The 19,657-nt window shown below is 50.6% G+C and overlaps 1 protein-coding gene across 1 annotated transcript in view; it reads right to left on the minus strand.

Moving 5' to 3' along the window:
* CORO1C (coronin 1C) overlaps positions 1-19,211 on the minus strand; it is a gene marked incomplete at both ends in the record, with an annotated part of 35,977 nt that extends 16,766 nt beyond the window's left edge. The window contains one exon of the mRNA XM_079543978.1: positions 18,899-19,211. Coding sequence (XP_079400104.1) covers positions 18,899-19,211 — 313 coding nt within the window. The remainder of the gene's footprint in view (positions 1-18,898) is intronic.
* Between the last annotated feature and the right edge of the window lie 446 nt (positions 19,212-19,657).

The following is a 19,657-nucleotide window of genomic DNA, read 5'->3' on the forward strand; positions in this document are numbered from 1 at the left end:
GCAGAGGGTGGTCAGCCACACGCAGGGATGTGCTGCTTGTCAGAAGGCAAGTCAAGGGCTTGTCACCTCGCTGTCACCCAGCCCCACCGCTACACGATGCAGTTTCACACACTGCTGCATTCACAGGGAGCTTCCTGCAGACCTGCTAAGTTCTCAAGTTGTTTTACATTTAAAAAACAACACAGGTTGCCTCATCCCTGACACAACCAAACCGCACGTTCAAGGCTGTTTCACAGAAGGAGCTCACTGGTTAAGCGTCAGCACTGCTATTGTAGACGCTCTTTCTGCAGCAAAGGAAGTCCCTAATCCTAAAAGCAGTTTTTAGACAAGTCTCCGCATATTTTCAGGGATAAATCTGGGCTTGGATTGAACTTGTTTACTTTCAAGTCAGACAGGGTCCAGAAGATGTAAATAAAAATGCAAGCTCTCAAAATCCGGTGTTCCTGTGAAGTGGTTCCACATGTCAGCCAGCTTCCACTTCTTTCTTCTCACTCCAAAATCTCACAAAAAAAAAAAAATAAAATAAAAGTTTCCTAGGCAGAAAGGAGTAATGGAAACAACCTAATGACTCAAATTAACTTAGCGTGTCTGTAGCACTTCTCTTGAGACAAGGATTTTCAAGAAGGCTTCAGTTAAAATAGAGGGAAACTGACCAGCATGGAAAATTCCAGTGCTGGATGAAGACTCAGGTAGGGGACCTTGTATGAATCCCAACCCTGGAAGCAAGCATCCACCTCCTGTCTTGCTTCCCAGAAACTTCCCATGTGGAAACAGTGCTGGGAAAGCCACAGTGCTTTGCAAAGCTGCTTCCTGCAGACCCAGGCTGATGCCCAAGTGAGAGACTGAGCAGGGTGCAAGTGTGCATCTCTGCTTTTTGGTGATGAAAGGCTGTGCATCCATCTGACTGCAGCGCCTTTGCGTGAGAGCACTGAAAGAGACTGCAGAACGAGCGCCGTTTGTAGTCGTGAGGTTACAAAGAGCTGCAAAACTGGAGCAAAGCACTCATCAGAGCTGGGAAATCAGCAGTCACACGGTGTTTGAAGAAAAGAAAAACGTTACAATTAATGTCACAGACAGCTACAGAGCAAAACGCTCTGCTCTAGGTGTTTGTAAGAAAAAAAGCACTCTGCCTGCTTCCCACGAGATCCCCCTGAGCACCATGCAGCCCCAGTGCCCCCTGCCATCACAAGGTTCTGCCCAGGTGAGGGCACAACAAGGACGGTTTCTGACGGTCTGTTCAATCTCTCAAATGAATTCCGTCATTTTGAAGATACAGAAGTGCCACAAACACCATTTTGTAATCACAGGGCTGTAGAATGGTTTGAGTTGGAATGGGCACACAGCTGCAGCAGTGCTCACAGCCCTGTCCCTTGACCGTGGCTGTGTGCAGGGATGGGGCACCACCAGCTCTCTGGGCATCCTGTGCCAGTGCAGCTTATAGGAAAAAAAGAAAAAAAAGCAATTGTAATTTTTAAATGCAAAACATTGTGAACTATTACAATTCCCAGATGAAAAAAGCTAGATGCAACTTATTAATGATTGCTGTCACCTTTGAGATGAACTTAGGCTTCCTCTGTCAGTTAGTGCGGTTGCACAACGCATGTTCTGCCACACATTGCACTTAAAACCACGGGGCTGCTCTGGGCTGGGCACACCCAGCGACAGCACAGCGCAATGGAAGCCACCAAGCAGCAGCAATGAGAACACGAAGCGCGGCCTGCCGGCGCCATTTTGTGCTCTCAGCAGGCCTCAGCAAAGCCTGACCCAGGAGCACTTCAGCTCAAGGTGCCTGAAAGAAACAAAACACGTCGTCCTATTGCTGCTTGAGGACTGGCGGAGACGTAGCATGCAAGAAACACAGCTCCACACCCAGCTGCTAATCTATTGCATAGATGCAGAGAGGCTGGGCCTACTCCCAGCGAGCCATTAGTGCTGCATGGCAATGGGACACAGAGCTTTGGGTCCACTGCTGTGAGTCCTGCCCTTGGCACTGGTTCTGAGGGCTTCCAGTGCTGCTCCCATCCCCACTACCAGCCACACGCTGCCTTGCTGGTCACATTGGCTCCCTGGTGGGAATGCAGCCTGTTCTCATCCCACCGATGTTTCAGAAGAAAGTACAGAGAGGGCTTCGAGCTGTCTGGTGGAGTTAACGTGCAGCAAACTGCCCACCATCAACATATGGTACATGCAGGGGTTTTCTGATTCGTCTGCTTTAATGCTAAGAACATGGATAGGGCGGTTAATAAGAGGGATTGTTTGTATAGCTTGGATAATTATATCTCTCCTTCAGTTCATCAATACCTGAACACCATAAGGAAGTCCCTCTCAAGCATTCTATTTTCTCCAGTAATAAAATCCTACTATGCTATTTCCCTCATTTTTGCCATTTCCCAGGATTTTTAGCATTCGAAATTTCTTGTTTTCCACAACTGACATTTAAAATCACAGAGAGCCAGAAGTATCCCAAAATACCCCTATTTGTTCCAAACCGATTTGTTTGAGCACACCTTCGCTGCCCTCTTCCCCCACCTACAGCTCATCATTCTTAGCAGGAGCTCTCCATGATGAACACATGGTGAACAGCCTCTGAGTCCTCATTTCCATAGCAAAGGGAGTGATTCTTGGCTTTGGATCACAGCCATTTTGATCTGGCTGCTCTCCAAAGAGAAGTGGGGAAAAAATAAATGTGCAGGCTCCAGCTATAAAGAGCAGCAAGTATGGATCTTCCCGCACAGCACAGAAAGTGGGCAGGTGGAAAACAACACGGGTTAGCTCGATCCTGAGCACCAAGAAGAGTCATGCTATCCCTATGCCAGCCTCCTGTGAAAATGCAAAGAGCGTTTAGTATCCTAATTTGTCTCTCAGTGAAGTGTGAAGGACCGCTCTTCCACCACCCACAACGAGCAGAATTTGGAAGCTCCATCCCTGGGGACACCCAAGGTCAGGGGATGGGGCTCTGAGCACCTGATGGAGCTGTGGGTGTCCCTGTGCACTGCAGTGGAGTTAGATCAGATGACCTTTAAGGATGCCTTCCAATCGAAGAGATGCTATGAATCTAATCCGGTAACTGGGCTGGGACAGGTCCTCCTGGTCATCAGCAGAGGTAGGGCAGCACTCAGCCTGCCCACTCGCAGGATCATACAGTGAAACGCCAAAATTTATGCCGATCTGATGTCTGGAAAGAGTGATGCAGCCTTCAGTATCTGCAAAACCCTGCAAGGCTTCTGGGAGCCAGAGCACATCCACAGCCAAACAGGGCCGGGCTTGGGCAGCAGACTCAGCGTTAAGCTTTCAAAAGAGAACGATAATTAGATCGTGGTCGGTGCCGCTAAATCTGAGCTGAGGAACTGGAACGATCTTCGTACACTTGCTAGACAGGAAACGCTTTTTTTTTTTTTTTTGTAAAGTACAACTTTGGAGGATTTAAAGCCTCACTGCTGCGAGTTGAAAGGAGTTTGAATTTTGCCAGAGTTACAGCCCTCAGCAAAATGAGAACAGAAGCGCTCGACGCCCTGCAAAGACAGCGACAATAGAAGTGCTGACAGCTCTGTGCCTGAACTGATCTCCTGGACCTGCTTGGGGGCACCGACATCTTGCATGTCCTGCGCAGGACACAGCCGTCCACCTTCAGTCTTTTCCTCCCCAAATGTCAAGTGACATTCAGCTGAATTTTACCTCGCATTCAGCTCCGTCTCCCACTGCCATATGGTTCAGGCTCCGGCCTTTGTTCCAGTCTTTAAAAGGATCTCAGAAATGCAGAATGCCATCAGCCATACTTGCACAGTGATACTTTTCATCCCGTTTCTTTCTGATCTCCCATCACGATGTGTCACAAGAGTTACCATGAGTTTGCCCATTTTCCTGTTTATAAAGGATTTATCTGTCTAGAGAAACCAACAGATGTATTTCTGTGGCTTCGGAGGGTTTTCAGGCTGCTTATGCAAGAGGAAACACATCCTGCTAGGGAACACTTACAGGAAAACCCCCCACTAATGGCAAAATCCTGCTCAGCCCATGTGATTGTGATCCCTTCTGGAAAGAGCGACATTTGAAAGAAAGGGCTGGATTCAGGCACAGCCAGCCGGAGGCTATGGCTAAGGGAGGGGGGTACAAAGCAACCAGCCTGGGAGAACGGCGCTTCCTTATAAAACGCTGCTTCTTTTGGGGCTGGAAAGGAACACGGCTTTCCCTTAAATGGGAAACTTGAAGATAAGCAAGAGTTGCATCTGTTTATGGTAAGCCCCAAACTCCATTCAGCACCAGCTTTATTGAAGGGATTCCATGCGCTTCAACGGCGGCTTTGAAATAAATTCAGTCTCAGATAACGATCAACAAATGCAAAGCAGATAAGGAGAATGACCAAGGCACTGTAGGCAATGTTACCAGAGCAAATCACTATTGATGCTCACCATGAAAGGACACCTGCCTTGCTGCTGACATGGAGAGTCCCTTGTGTCCCTGCCATGATGCTATCTCTCTACGTACGATTCTCCCCCAGCAAGGGGATGGTGGGTGTGTGACTGCTCCATCCCAACACACGTGAGGATGGGAGCAGCTGAGCACTGCCCAGGTATTTCCTAATCTCACACTGCCATTTCTTCATCTTGGAGTGCTGGGTTGTGCAACTTCAGTACATCCTCTGTGAGCCACGCATGTGCGCTGAGTGCAGTGCAAACATACATCTGCCTGCAGACATATGCTTCACAGCCTTACCATACTGCACAGGACAGCACCTTAAGAACATCTCAGAGGAAACATCCAGCAAAAGGAAAAGCTTGCCAGATCGTTTTAAGGGCACGGATCACTAAGCCTGAAGCAGCGTGCCAACCTGCAGGAGTTACCCAGGCAAGCAGTGCTGGGCAGGCTACGATGGGTTGCACAGGCTGCAATGTACAACGGCAGTCAGAGTGCAGAACCAGCACAGCACCAGCAAGGCTGCAGGAGCTCATCTCCCTTCCTGAGCAAAATCAATGGGCACAGCCTCATAACGTCTTGCCATATTTAGGCAGGGGGAAGCAGAGGGGAAAAAATAAAATAAGAAATCACACGACCACAGAAACTGCAGCTTGCCCTACCACAGTGCATGAAAGCTCTGGTAGGAAAGGGAACTGCTTGACTCAGTCCTACTCTGTTTGACTTCACACTATCACCTCTGTGGTGTACCATTTCAAATCAATTCATACTGAGCCCACTGCTGACAGAACTTTTGTTTTCAGATGTTCAGAGTTATTTAAACGCAGGGTGTACACTACTACAGATGGTCACAATCCCAAAATACATCATATTTGCGCACAGATTATTTTCAGTCTTTGGTTACTTTAGTCTAGGTTGAGCAAGACTCTGCCATCTGATTTCACTTCATTTTAAAGACAAAAAGCTGCAATCTGAACTCAATACTGAAATTTCCAGCTGTTATACCACTGGCAAGATTCTATTTTGGGATGGGAACCCAAGCCACAAACTACCAGGGAATTTGATTATATCTCAACTGGGGAGCACAGCACACTCAAAAATGTAATGCAACCCAAACTTGAAATAAGCTGGAATTGCAGTCCTGGACAAAGTGCAAGGTGCTAGTTCTAACCTGTGAAATACTTGATACCATTGTTTTTCAGAGCTGTACCAACACTCCCATCTCACACACACTGTTGGGAAGCATGGCCCCATGTAGGGGCTGATGCTCCTCAAAAGAACATGCAGGGATGCCGTGGATATTTTCACTTGAATTGCATACCTGGAAATCTTCATCTTCTTGGGTGCACAAGCTTATTACTCACATTATTTTGTAGCTTTAATCTTTACTGACTAACACTACATCATTTACTGTAATTTGCAGCAGGTGCTCTCCTGCTGCCTATCCCAACAGCAGTTTCCAGCCAAACCTCCTTCCTAGCCTGCATCTTTTGTAACACCTTGTGTCATGCCGCAGGCACTGATCAGTGATGTGTCTGGGGATACGTGGATGACGGCAATTTCATGTAGACTGGACAAAAAGGATCACTAAAAATGAAAAACGTGTCATAACCAAAGACAGGGGAGAGCAAAGCAAAGCAGAAGGCATTAAAACCCAGGACAAGATCTCACAATGGCTTATAACATGTGCCTTCCCCATACTCTTCTGCTAAAGCCTTCCTTCTCCTCCACTTTCTCCATTGGAATAAACACCAGAGATTGCTTCCTTGCACATTGTACAACATCTACTGCCAAGAGAAAGCAATACACTTCCAGTGTTGAACAACAGCCCTATGAACTTCAGCCAGAGACATTACACCAGCGTGATGGAAGATGCTACTTACACCCCTGGGGACTGAGTGCATCACCTCAACAGTAAGAGCAGCATAACCCACAAAGTAGAGGGCAACAGGGCTTCAGACCACGCTCTGACCCTGAGGAAAACACAAGACAGAGAGCACAGCCCCTGTGCAGAGCTGCAAGTCAGCCAGCCTGTTCTGACAGCCAAGCTCCAGGAACCCTGTTAAGAGAAGTATGCAGATAAAATGCTTGCTCCATACAGCTGACCTAGTTCTCTTATCAGTGCAGCAGAGCTAACGGGGAAGTACCAGTCTGTTTGAGGCTGCTACTCCGATTTGCTGAATTCTTCTGCTCTCTTGAAGGTTACATGAAGCTTCTTCTGAGATCATTTGTATTTCTGAATGACAGACCACAAGGCTTTTCCTCTCCCTTCTTTCAACCTGGGAGATGAGCTTTGGCTGAAAGCACAGGAGCAGCTAAGGGTGGTTCTTATGAATGCAGAAAGAGCTCTTCCCCACCAGACCTTCATTAACTTCTTACCAAACCATTAGTCTCACAATCCAGCAGAGGCCCACCACATCCCACCATTCCCAGCTAATTAGCCAAGGCACAAGTGCTTTTCTCTAGCACAGCTAAGCCCTACCAGCAGGAAAGGACTGTATTTTCTCCTGCAGCTTGAATCAACCATAGGTCCTCAAATGAAATAAACTGCAAACCTAAGCCTGTGTGCGACAGGAGCTCATCAGTATCCACTGGACCCAAAACAGCTCCTGATGCAGGAATGCATCATCTTCAGTGATGAACCTAACCTGGAGGCCAAACAGAAGCAGCACCCAGGAGCTGGGAGCCCAACATAAAGAATAACAAGTGCAGGATTTCCCATTCCACACAAGTCAAGAGAAAGTGCGGTCATGAAGGTAATTTGATTAACACGGTGTTTTCTAAGGTAAGCATGTTTCCTGTCAAACTTCAGTAGCCTTAAGACATTACTGGGAACATTATGCTGTTTCCCCTTGCTTATAGCTACGTGGATTACACCTTAAAACCCAAAAAGATTTATCAAAAGGAGAAACCTCCAAAGGATTTGATGAACCGTTTTCTGTTCCTCCTGAATTCCAACACGTCACAGTGCCCAGATGTACCACAGCACTACAAACACTGAAGATGCTTTGAAGAAAACCTATCTCATGGATGAAGTGCTCTCCAAGCACCCCACAGCACCTCAGCCTGAGCCCCACAAGGAAACCCAGACCCACGGAAAGTGTTTTGCTATAAACATGAAGGCAGCTGGGATGCAAATTCCTCACCACTTTGAAATAAAGCAGAAACGTCAGCTCAGCACAGCCAGGACAGCAGAGCTGCCAAGTGTGACTCAGACTGACCGAGCTCTGCAAACGGCCCAGCCATTGAACCAGATGATCTTGGAGGTCCCTTCCAACCCAAGCCAATCTATGATAATTGTCAAAGGCAAGACAGTATCTTCAGCAGAGGAGACACAGAAGGTTCAGGCTGGACAAACATGAACACATTTCAGATTTTAACACCGGACAAATAAGCTGCAGAATGCATCTCACTTCCCACAGCTGGAACTGGCATGTCCTTCTCCAGATTTCCATCTGCTGTCCTGCCAGCAATTCTGGCCAAGCAGCCTGTAATTCAACGAGCGCCATTGTCGTCCTGTCCCGTTTCCATAATGAGTAACTGGAAATCAGGGTTGGGCTAGATCACAGCATCATTAACACTGGAAAAGACCACCAATATCATCTAATCCAACCCCATGCACTCACCAACCCCAGTAGCTGTGTCCCTCAGTGCCACATCACATTTCTTAAACACCTCCAAGGACGCTGACCACACCACTTCCCTAGGCAGCCTGTGCCAGTGCCTGACCACTCTTCTGGAGCACAAATTGTTCCTACTGTCCAACATGAACTGCCCTGGTGCTACTTAAGGCTACTTAATCACCTCTTGTCCTACAGCTGTTACCTGTGAGAAGAAGCTGACCCCCACCTACCTGTAGAGAGTGATAAGGTCAATCTGCCAACTCAATTTTAGATCCCTGTCCCACAGTACCAACTACAACCACTCCGATGTTTGCTTTAATCAAGGGCTGAGTTTAAGCTTCTCTGTCCTACAGCTGCTCTGCTCATGGACCCAGTGTCTGGCACAGGCAGCAGAGACATGGGCACAGCCTGGCCTCGGGCAAGGCAGGCAGGAATCACAGCCCCTGGTGACCTTTAAGCTTTACCTACCTGCTGTCTCGACAGTCACGTTACCGCACGCACAACCTCAGCTTTCAACCCTCCGACAGAGCTCCTGTGGCATTTACAGCACTGCGGGAGGAACAGCCAAAACAACAGGCAGCATCGCGTCGAGATAAGCCCCAGCTGCTTTTCATGTGATCCTTCGTAGTGCCTCAGAGCTCCCCTTGTAGACCAATGTGGCAAGCACTACATAAAAGGAACCAAGAGATAACCTTTGCCCTCAGAGAAACATCAGGGAGCGAAGCAAGGAGTGCACAGATAACACACGAGCATCTAAAGCATGGTGAAACAGGAGGCAGAATCCGGGCTGCACTGGGAGAAGCTGTGCAGAACCTGAACGAATCGCTCCAGAGATGGCTGGGGCCGGGAAAAGAAATGCTGAAGGCACAACACACAGCTCACAGCAAGGACAGCTGTGCCTCCACGCCATGCTGCACCGAGGCAGGGCTGTGTCTGGCAGCTGCCTCCCCATTTCTTCCTGCCTTGCAAACCGACCTCAGCAGATCAGAAATGAAAATTACTCTCCCCTTCCCCCCACCCCAGGACCATTGAAAACTCAAAAAAAAAAAGAAAAAAAAATTCAATTAACCCTCCTCCAATTCTGAACAAGGCAGCTCTGTGGCCACTGACTCCATTCTTCACGGCAGTGCTTCCATCAGTCACACAGTATGAAATGAGCTGAGCAGCTCAGGGTGTGAATGGCCATCTACCTGCACACACTGTGACCTGTGCTGCTGCAAATAGCAGAGCTGCCCAGCCCCACACCTGAGGAGCCCAGCACAATGCATGACCTCCCATTTCCCATCCGGAAACGAGAAACATTTGCAATGCTAACCACAAGCCAACTCCAAGTGTACACCCCAAACCACCGTGTGTTCAGGATAGCAGCATGCACTGAGTGACTGTGAGTGGCTTGAGTACCTCCAATGAGTGGAAAAACCGTATCTAGGAGTATCTCTGAGACACCAGCACTGCTGCCCTTGCCATGTGTGTGCCCATGGCCATCTCTGTGCTGAGCAACCGGCCAGCTCCTAGGGGGCAGAGCGATTACTCCAGCCTCGTTATTGCCTGCTAATCCCTGGTGGTGCTAATTATCTCCATTATCAGTCTGGCTGACTGTGCCTGACACACACCCACTATCCAAATGTGCAGGACCAGAGGATGTCAAATCCCTGCCAGATCCAAACAGAAAGAGAATCCTGCCAGATGCAGCATTACAAGGTGGCACTTGATGCATTTACGTGAGATAAACAAGAGCTTCCCAGGGACCGGAGAGCACAGTCACTATGGCAACTACATGCAGAACAGGGACCGAGTTCCCACATCGCAGAGCACTCGGACGACCCAAAATCCCAGATCCTGGAGCTGCAGGTGGAACGCAGTACCAGGGCACATATGGAATGTAGACAAAGATGCTCCAGCCAGCCAAGATTTGGGGATAATTTGCACCTATTCTGGAGAGCCATGAGAAAAAAACCAAGAACCTTCCAAAAGAAGACTGACTTCATCACAAATGGCTGAAGCTGCAGAAGACTGCGGTCGGTGTGCCGAGATGCACTAGCAGCACCAGGCTCGACGTAATCACTTTAAGTCAGACCCCACCACTACTCTAATGTTATTTCCACTGCTTTTCCAAATCAAATTATTAAAATGGAAACCAAGGAAAACCCAATTAAGATGAATCAGGAGGCCCAGCTCAGTGCCAAGCGGCAGTGCTGTAACTGAGCCAACCACCACCGGCTTCCCCCTCCGAACCCAGACCTCAGCACAGCCATCACACGCTGATAGTGAGAAACTTATCATCCATTGCTTGTTATCAGCAAAGAAAAGAAAAAAAGAGAAAGCAACACTGATGAAGAAACAAAGTGATAACGCTGAAGGAATCATCCTTTCTCCTATGCAGACAATTCCTCCTTGCTATCTAAACCATAAACAACGTTGTGTTTTGTCACTTCTGAGGCAGGGAGACCTCTTCTATTGCAGGGCACCAGGCAGACAGGCTCTGACAGAACTGATGGTTTCCTCCCTGCGAGGAACAGACACCATTTTCCTGATTTCTGTTGAGTTCCTTGCTAGCTCCTGCCCTGCAGAGCTGGATTTTAGAGCTGTTACGGTATTCCATCACAGGTCTGCCCCAGTTCAGGAGCACTTGGTGACCTCTTAGAAGGATGACCGCTGTTAAGAGATTACATGTGTCTTATTAGCATGAAGGATTGCATGGCAAAAGTGTAAAGAAAAATAATCTGTTTGAACAAGCACGCAGCAGTGCCTAAACAGTCACCTTCCATTTCATGCCCAATCACTACCTCCAGCCATATCCTGCTGCTCGTTCCGACCGTTTTTTACTCACCACATAAAACTACGAGGCTCATTTACAGCAGAATGAATGCCATGATGCTGTAACCAGGAAGAATTTCACCATGCCTATTGCAGAGGAGCACCCTTCACACTGGGTGAGCTGACCCCAGCATCACCCTGAAGTGAAGTCGCCTGCTGAGCAGCCAGACCTCAGAACAACTCGAGGAATCCATTTTTGTGTTATTACTCAGATGGGAAAAACAGAACGAGAAAATCCTAACAGCAGGTAGAGAGTGCAGAAAGCCATCCCTACCTACATGTGCACATCTGGAACCGTCAGCACTCACCCCCATCTGTCCTGAGACACAGCTCTCAGTCCAAAGCCTTTCTGACCCGAAGTTCTAAGCGGGGGAGGCTGCAGGGAGAGAACTAAAAGAGAGCACAGACATATAATTCTTATGCCTGTGCCCTGTAATGCTGAAACTGGGGCGCTTCAAATCCTCAGCGAGTTCTGCTCCAACGCATCCTTACAGGAGGGCTGAGATTATCACCAAAGCCCTCAGGAAAACAAAACCAAAACAAACAAAACCACGTTTTAAAAGCCAAGAGAAAATGTGCCTGCAAGCTCGCAGAAAAGGACATTCCTGGCCCTGGGAGTGGTGCAGCGATGACCTCACCGAGGCGAAAACCCAGGCCAGGAAGTGTTTTGCTCATGTCTTCCAACTAGGAAGCTGGCATCCGAGCTAATTATATTTCCCGGCAATCAATAACCAAATTAAAAACATTAACATAAATTCTCCTACTACCGACACACAACTTTATGCTGTAATGAGCCATTTTATGACACAGTCATTGAAGTCTCTACCATTAAAGTTCAGTGTGATGCATGAAGCAGTCACTGAGTGCGGACCTCTCCCAGCCCTCTGCCGTATCTCTGAAGAAGGCTGATATTTTACCCTTCTGTGCATTCCATCCCATTGCCATTACACTGAATCTGCCTTTCGCTTGGAGTGCATCCCAGAAGTGACAGATGCAATAAGCATGAAGATTTAACTTGAAAAACACAATGATGTTTGAAAGGCAGCTCGCTAGAAGACATGGTGGTGCCAACAGCACACATAAAAGAGACACAAAGTGCTGATTAAAGCGATCCCTAAGCAAGGCTACAAACGACCACTGAAAAATTACTGCCAAACACACACTGACTTCAGCACAACAGCACTTCATCTGCTACCTTTGCTTGCACAGTTTGCAGCAAACATAACTATCAGCTGCAACACAGCGTTGTCAATGAGTGCACAGGAATCTGCTCTTCCCCTGGAGCATGGGGTGATTCAATGGGGTCGAACACAGCCCTGTGTGCTTATAAAGGCACGAGGGGGAGTAAGCAACACAGAGAGCAATTTGGGTATAGCCCAGCTTGAAATGAAAGCAGAGCTGCTACTGGCAAAGTGGAAAGCGCGCCGCAGAGTGCTGCATTGCAAATGTCACTCCTCCACATCGCTGCCATCCTTCTTGCTGGGTCTAATCCACGGCACAGCTGCATGAATGGGCTGAATGGGCATGCTCCGACACACAGCCTACAACTACAGCTGGGAACAAAAAACCCACACCGATGCATAGCACTCACCCTCCACAATAGAACTGCATCAATCAGTTATACTTTTGTTTCTAGATAGATTGGAGAGAAACAAACAAAAAAAAACAAGCAACAGAGCGAAAGCTGTCTCCTGCAGCACATTGTCTGGATGAAGGCACAACAGAGGGATGCTTATGCATGTCAGAAGGCTTTCTGTGCAGCGCAGCAGAGCGGCAGCTGACGGCAGAGGCGCGGACAAGCGGCGTTCCGGCCCTCGGCGTGCTGCTGCCCGTGCTCAACAACAAAGCCCGGCGGCGGGGCACAGCCCGGGGCAGCCGGCATCGGGACAAAGGGCGGCTGTGCCGAGCCGAGCCGAGCCGGGCGACACAGCGGGCGCTGCCGGCACCCAGCGGGCGGCCCCAGCCCGGCAGCGCTCCGCCGGATGCCGGAACCGCGGCGGTGCCGGAGCGTTTCGCTACCTAATAAGGAGGCGAGCGGCGAGAAACCGCGGTTTGCAACCGCCCGCGCTCCCAGGGCGCTTCCCCCGCAGGCCCCGGGCGCTGACAGCCGCCTCTGAGGGAAGGGCCCAAGAAGGAAGGGCCCCGCCCGAGCATCCCCCGCGGCCACCGGCTGCTCCCTCTGGGCGGCCCCGCCTGCCCTCGCCGCCCGGCTCGGCCCGGGCCCGGCCCTACCGCCTCGCCGCGGGCACGGCCGCCCCAACTTCGCCGCCTCCACCCTAGCGGGCGACCCACCGCCGTCCCTGGTTCCCCTCCCGCCGCCCCCGCGCACCGCGATCCTTCAGCCGCCTCCCCGCGTCCGCTCCTCAGCCCGGCGGATCCCCCTCCGCCACTGCCGCCTCCGCCGCCGCCACCGCCCGACTGACCGCGGCGCAGCGGGCGCAGGCTCCGCCCCCTCGTGGCCACGCCTCCCGCCGGGGTAGCCACGCCCCTCTCCCCCTGCTCGGATGAGTGGCAGGAGTCTCGGCCAATGGCGACGCGGCGCTCGCATCCACGCGTGGTCGCGCGCTCTGTGTCTCCCACCCTTCTGCTGACTGACGCCGCCAAAAGCCGCGGGGCTGCAGGGAGCGGCGGGCAGTTGTGCGTTAGGGGTGGGTGAGGGTCTGGTTGTTGCCTTCATGGTTCTGGCAGTGCCAGAAGCAATGCTGCTCCCCTCAGGCTCTCGGTCCCTTCCATCAGTGCCTGGTCTCCCACTGGCGTAGTACCCACAGCAGTCCCCACTGCTCCCCAGGCTGCCCACAGGTTGCCCCCAGGCCTCTTCCCTCACAGACAGCTCTGCTCTGTCACACACAGCTCCTTGATGTGGTGACAACAAGCCCTGCCCTGTGCTTTAAGCTAAAACACACAAGCGGACAGCGGGCAGAGGTGCACAGAGGTTTTTGGGGCTCCTTGTGTTAGCAGAGCACAGCCAGAGCCAACAGCTTGTCGCAAACCCCCAGGCTGGTTTGCTCTCAACAAAAACACCGAATGGACCCACTAGTTCCACACTGAAATCAGCCGTCGCCTCGTTGGGTCGCACAGGCTCATCAGCGGGCACCCAGCTGCTGTAAAACCAGAGACGGAAGCTGGAAGTGAAGCCCTTCTGGGGATGCTGGTGTGGGGCTGCCCACAGCTTTGCTCCTGTGGGCACATTGGGCCGCGCTGTTTTTACCATACATGGCCAAAACCTGAGGCTGCACGGCTTCCTCGTGTGTTTCAGCCAATATTGGTGAATCTGTTTGCATGTGGTTAAGGGGCCTGGCTGTGCAGGGGAGCGGCACGCCCGTGGCTTCCTCTCTGTGTGATGCAGAGCTGGGTGAGGTGGCTGTGGGGAGATGAGAGCCGCTTCTTCCCATGTGAAGGGCCTGCAGAAAGCCTCCGAGCTGCGTGTGTGTGAAGCGAGGAAGCGACGTATGCCTCGACTACAAATTCAACCAGCAAACGCCATTGAATGTTTGCTAAACTTCTACACAAGCCCAACAGCCAACCAGCAGGAAAATCTCCATTTCATACCCAGCAACATCTTGGGACAAAACGATAGACCTGGAGATCAGAGCTGCATCCCGGCCGGCTCCCACCCTTGGCAGCAGTTAACATGAAATTAATGTCTTCCTCCCCAGAGCTCAGCCCTCATCACACAAATAATCTCTTGAAATCTGAAAAAAGAGGAAAACAAAAGCAGCGTGGCAGCCCTACAGGGGGCAGACCTGTAGGTAATCTGCAGTTTAATGGGTTTGGATGGTGATTCATGTTTTCCATCCAGGTACGTGACTCAGTGAAGGTCATACAATGAGTCAGTGACCAGCGCCGGTCCCGCTGCCATCGCTGTGCTGCGCCTATTGAGCATCTGGGGTAAAAGTTGATTGAAGCTGCTCATGCAAGGGGATAATGGTACTGATAATAACATGATCTTGCATGCGTATAGCTCCTTTTAGCTCAGGATGTGGTGTTTTAATCATTACTCTGGTCTGAAATGCAACAGGCAAGGTGGAAGGTACCCAACACCACACATGGCTTAGAACAGAAACCAGGTGAAGTGTTGGCATCTACCTACAGTTTGAAACTAAAAGAGGGGAGATTTAGATCGGATGTAAGGTAGTTTTGACACTGAGGGCAGTGAGGCACTGCACAGGGTGCCCAGAGAGCTGGTGCTGCCCCATCCCTGCACACAGCCACGCTCAGGGGACGGGGCTGTGAGCACTGCTGGAGCTGTGGGTGTCCCTGTGCACTGCAGGCACTGGGAGCAGACGGCCTTTGGGGGTCCTTTCCGGCACTAACCATTCTATGACTCTATGATGAGTGATATGCAGAGGGGACGAAGTGAAATTTGCCCTGAGAAATCCAACCAGAGCACAGCCCTTGCAATAACCGCCCTGACCGACGTGTTGTGCGCTCCCTGTGCAGGGCAGCTCACTCGACACATGGCTGGAAGAATCACTCGCTCTGACTCAGAAGGAAGCGATACCTGTTGGATTTTCACTGGTGTTACATTAAGAGTTTGGCTGAAAACACTCCAAAGATCACTCGGCCCCTGACCTGTGTTAATGAGCCGTGTCAATCCCAACAGACTACCATAGAAGGCGATGAAGAAATGACAGAAATTTCAGGCTGAAGCCTTCAGCAACAGAAAAGGATGGCCAAGGTTCTACAGACGCTCTCTGGCTCCTCTGTAAACAGTAATCTTCATCACTTCAGCTGAATGAAATCATTCTAACAAACCGTACATAAATTACAGCCGAGCCTAACAGCTTGTCAAAATATGTCACAAATTCTAAGTTTTCTAAAGGAAAATATCCTATTACCAAATTCTTGCAGCTACAAGGGATCCGACAACAAAGTTTGTCCCTCTATTTTAGAAGCTCTAACACACCCAGTAATTAAATTTTGCAGGAAAAAATCAGAATTAACTCAGAAGCATGTTTCTGCTGCTTTCAGCCATCTCACCTATCCTGCCCTCTGCTACATGGATGCACAATTGCTGCCGAGTCTGTCTGACAGCCTTTATACGGAAACAGCACCGTGGCTCCAGACTCCATCTCTGGAACTTAGGTCAGCAGCTAAATTTAGCTTGCTTGCAAATATGCATCAATTCCATCGGTGCAATAAATCACCGCGGCGATCCCGACACGCCTTATAAGTAACACATTCAATACAGCCCACAACGCTCCTTGCCAGCGCAGCGATGCTCGTTTTAGTTCAGAAAAGGTGAAGAAAGCAACAGCAGGAGGCACACAGGGCTATTTGCAAAGCTCTGGAGCGTTGCTCCTCATCATCTGCCCAGAGCTGTGGCTCTCAGCGCTGCTGGAAAATTGCTTTGCTCGCAGCACAGCGCGGAATCAGCTGCAGCATCAGGAGCAAACCTCAGGAGTGCATCTCCCCCGGGCATCCCACTGAAAGAATAAGTGCTTAAGACAGCTATAAATGAGACATTAGAACATGGAAAATAGGGTGGCACAGACTGCCTGCTGCCTCCACAGGGGCCTGAGCTGCTCCTAAGGGCAGGGCAGGGCAGAGCCATCCCTGATGGACGCGGCCCAGCCAAGCAGTCTCTAGGAAGTCACTTGGGGGATGCATTTGTTACAAACATTTCAATTTGCCCAAATCCTCGTGGCTAAATATATTCTGAATGAAGGAAAACGGCTTACGGAGGGTTTAGAGAGATCAACAATTTTAAAGTCCTATTTTTGCAGCTTAACTGCTAAGTCACACAAAATACGCCAGACAGGAGAGCTTGGGACTGTGGGCACCCCAACTATACAACTTGTCCAGGACATTTGTGTCCACCATATTTCTTGAAGCCTTTGGACTTCCCAGAGACCAATGGGCACACGTTGGCAAGAGCAGCTCTAGCCATTGCACAAGCTTTATTTTTAAGGGACGCCTCAACGGCCACCCAAAGCAGGGCACAGTGGTTCTGAGGCATTTCTTGGTGCTGGCCCACCCATCCCAGTTCAGCCTTCAGACCTCGGGACCATGCAAGCAAATCCCTTTTATTCAGTCCTCGGCCAGAAAGGGGAGCTGTGGAATCACAGAGCAAAGCTTACATGAACAATGTGTTCTGTCAGGTTTGTGGAATAACAAGCTAGGAAAGGGAGAAATGTGAGAGCACATCAGTGATGCGGACAGAAGGAAAGGTGAATGAGTGAGTGAAAGTAGGGCTGAGGAGCTACAGCCCCCCCAGTTTTAGCTCTGCCCACCTCCGCGTGGCCCCATCCCTGCACATGAACATTAGGCCATGGCATTATCCATAATTCATATTGCCTCTATGAATGATTTAACACACATTTGATAAAGCACATCTATTACTACTTATGCACGCTCTCACACACGTTATGTGTAGCAATAGAGATGTCACAGCCATCCATTCCAGCAGCTCCATAGGAAAGGCACAGAACACAGTGCTGCCCAGCTTTACAGCCAGAGCTGATCTTTATATTAAATCTGAGCTCAGCTTTCTCCTCCTATAGTTTTCTTCTCCATCCAGGATCACTCAAAGACCCGGACCTGCAGACACCCAAGGTCAGGGGACGGGTCTGTGAGCACTGCTGGAGCTGTGGGTGTCCCTGTGCACTGCAGGCACTGCGACCAGATGGCTTTGGGGGTCCCTTCCGACTCAAACCATTCTATGATCACATCATATATTTTCCTTTTTCCTCGTTTCTTTTGCAATAAAAGACTGGTAGTCCCTGCACCGAACTAAACTGTTGGGACACCAAATAGCCACAAAGCAATCGGTTGCAACAGATGGGATTTTTCTTTGTTGCTATCTCCACTACACCAGATGACTGAACATGGGAGAGAGACAAGAAAGCAGAACGCACGCACACACACAAAAAATAGCAGTAATGAACAGAGCAAGCTGTATTTTATTTACATCATGGATATCCCAGGACTGACACTTCCTATCATTCTGAATAGCAGGAAAAAATCAGGCAGGCAGCAGGGAGTGAGCGGGGCTGTGAGCGGGGCTGCGTGCGGGGCTGGGCGCTGCGGGTCTCCGCGTCACAACATCCCACAGCCCAGTCTTGTCCTCATTAGTCAACCAGTCTTTTGGAAGCCTTTTGCCATCTTGTTCTGTTTCTCTCCCTGCTGTCTAGGATCAAGTTGGGCCAAAGGTGCTGGAAAAATCAGAGGTATAAGAAAGGCATCACACGGCGGTACACAGAAGCAGGATGTCCTTGTGCAGCGCGAGGCGTGGGAAGATGTGAGCTCGGCAGCAGGTTTGCTCAATGGGCTGCAGGAACAGAACTCTCCCCCCTGTTCTGTACCACCCCAGGAGGGCTCTCATCTCAGTGTGATTGTCCCCTGGGGCGCCCGGCCCTGTGGGGTAACAGCCCCTGGCTTTTAATAACGGCGTTACTCCATTCCAAACCAGCACAGATTTCCTGCGCCCTGACATTTATTTTCCTTTATAAGGAAATCCCCAATCGCGGACTGTCAGTACGCCGAAGGTGCAGCTTCACCATCACGGTGCGACACGTCCTCAAGCACACTCACTGCTAACCTCTCCCTGTTTCTGTTTCACTGCTAAAATCCCAGCACAGCTCACTTATTCACAGCTTCGCAGGGGGACGGCTTCCAACTGATGTCATTCTCCTGCACTCACCCAGCCAAGTCCCAGCACAGGAAAAAAGAACCCGAAGATGACAATACCTGCTGATTACACCATAATTAAACTGATATCAGATCACCCAGTGTGCAGAGAGACAAAGAAGGACAGGTGAAAGCGTGAAAAAGTACCGTGCAGTCACTCTTACGTTAGATCTGTTCATGCAATCATCTAAACTAGACGTGGCACTCATTTACTAATTGCACCAAAGGCTCCAGGAGAGTCATGACATAGCAAAATCCCATCTCACACAGCAGTTCCACTGGCACCTGTCAGAATTCCGTCCCTGATACAACCACAGCTCTGCAGGATGGAGCCCTGCCCCGCAGCCCTCACCCCACTGACCCCTTTCCACCCATTTTGCAGAGCTGTGTCCCACTCCCCCCATTGTCCCCCTCACCTTTCCGGGCACTGCTAGCTGCTGCCTTCCCCTCTGCTTTCGCCTTCTCAAAGGTTTTCTTCGCATCGGCAACTTTGAGCACTTTCTCCTCCTCCTCTTCCTCCTCCTCCTCGCTCTTCCTCCCCTGCTCCTTTGGGCCCCCTCCTGTTGGCTCCTTCCCCCCTGGCCGGGCCGCAGTGCTGCAGGGCTCCAGCAGTGCCTCGCTCAGTGCTACGGTCTTGCTCATGCTCAGTGCCAGGCTCTCCTTACTGTGTGACCTGGCCGGTGGGGCCGGAGGTGACTTTTTCTGGCTGTATGACTCCAGCATCTCCATATCCACATCTGCTCCAAGCCATTCCTTGTTCTCCGGCATCTGGGTGCTGTTCTGCCTTGTAAGCTTACCAGCCTCTCTCGCCGCCCGGCTCTTTGTGAGCTGCCCATCTTCTCCGTTCTGGCACGGTGCAAAGCCCAACACCTGCATGAATCCATCTCGGGGGCTGTGGGACAGCGGTGCCCCCGCCTCCTGCCTGCTCTGCAGGATGTAATCCATCAGCTCAAAGCTGTCTGATCTGGCAGGGACGCGGGGTTTGCCACCCTCCGTGGGGCAGTCCGGCGCTTTGCTCGCCACCCGCAGCTCCACGCTGCTCTCCGAGTACGAGCGGATCAGCGGGGCTCCCCGCAGGACATCAATCCGATGGAGCCTGGGGCTCGCCGTCACCCCGTTCCCTGGGCAGCCCTCCTGCGGTCCGAGCCCCTCATTCTCAGGCTCCCAGTCCTCCT

The sequence above is a fragment of the Tetrao urogallus genome, assembly GCF_951394365.1.
Source record: "Tetrao urogallus genome assembly, chromosome: 17".
In the NCBI taxonomy this organism is placed as follows: Eukaryota; Metazoa; Chordata; class Aves; order Galliformes; family Phasianidae; genus Tetrao; species Tetrao urogallus.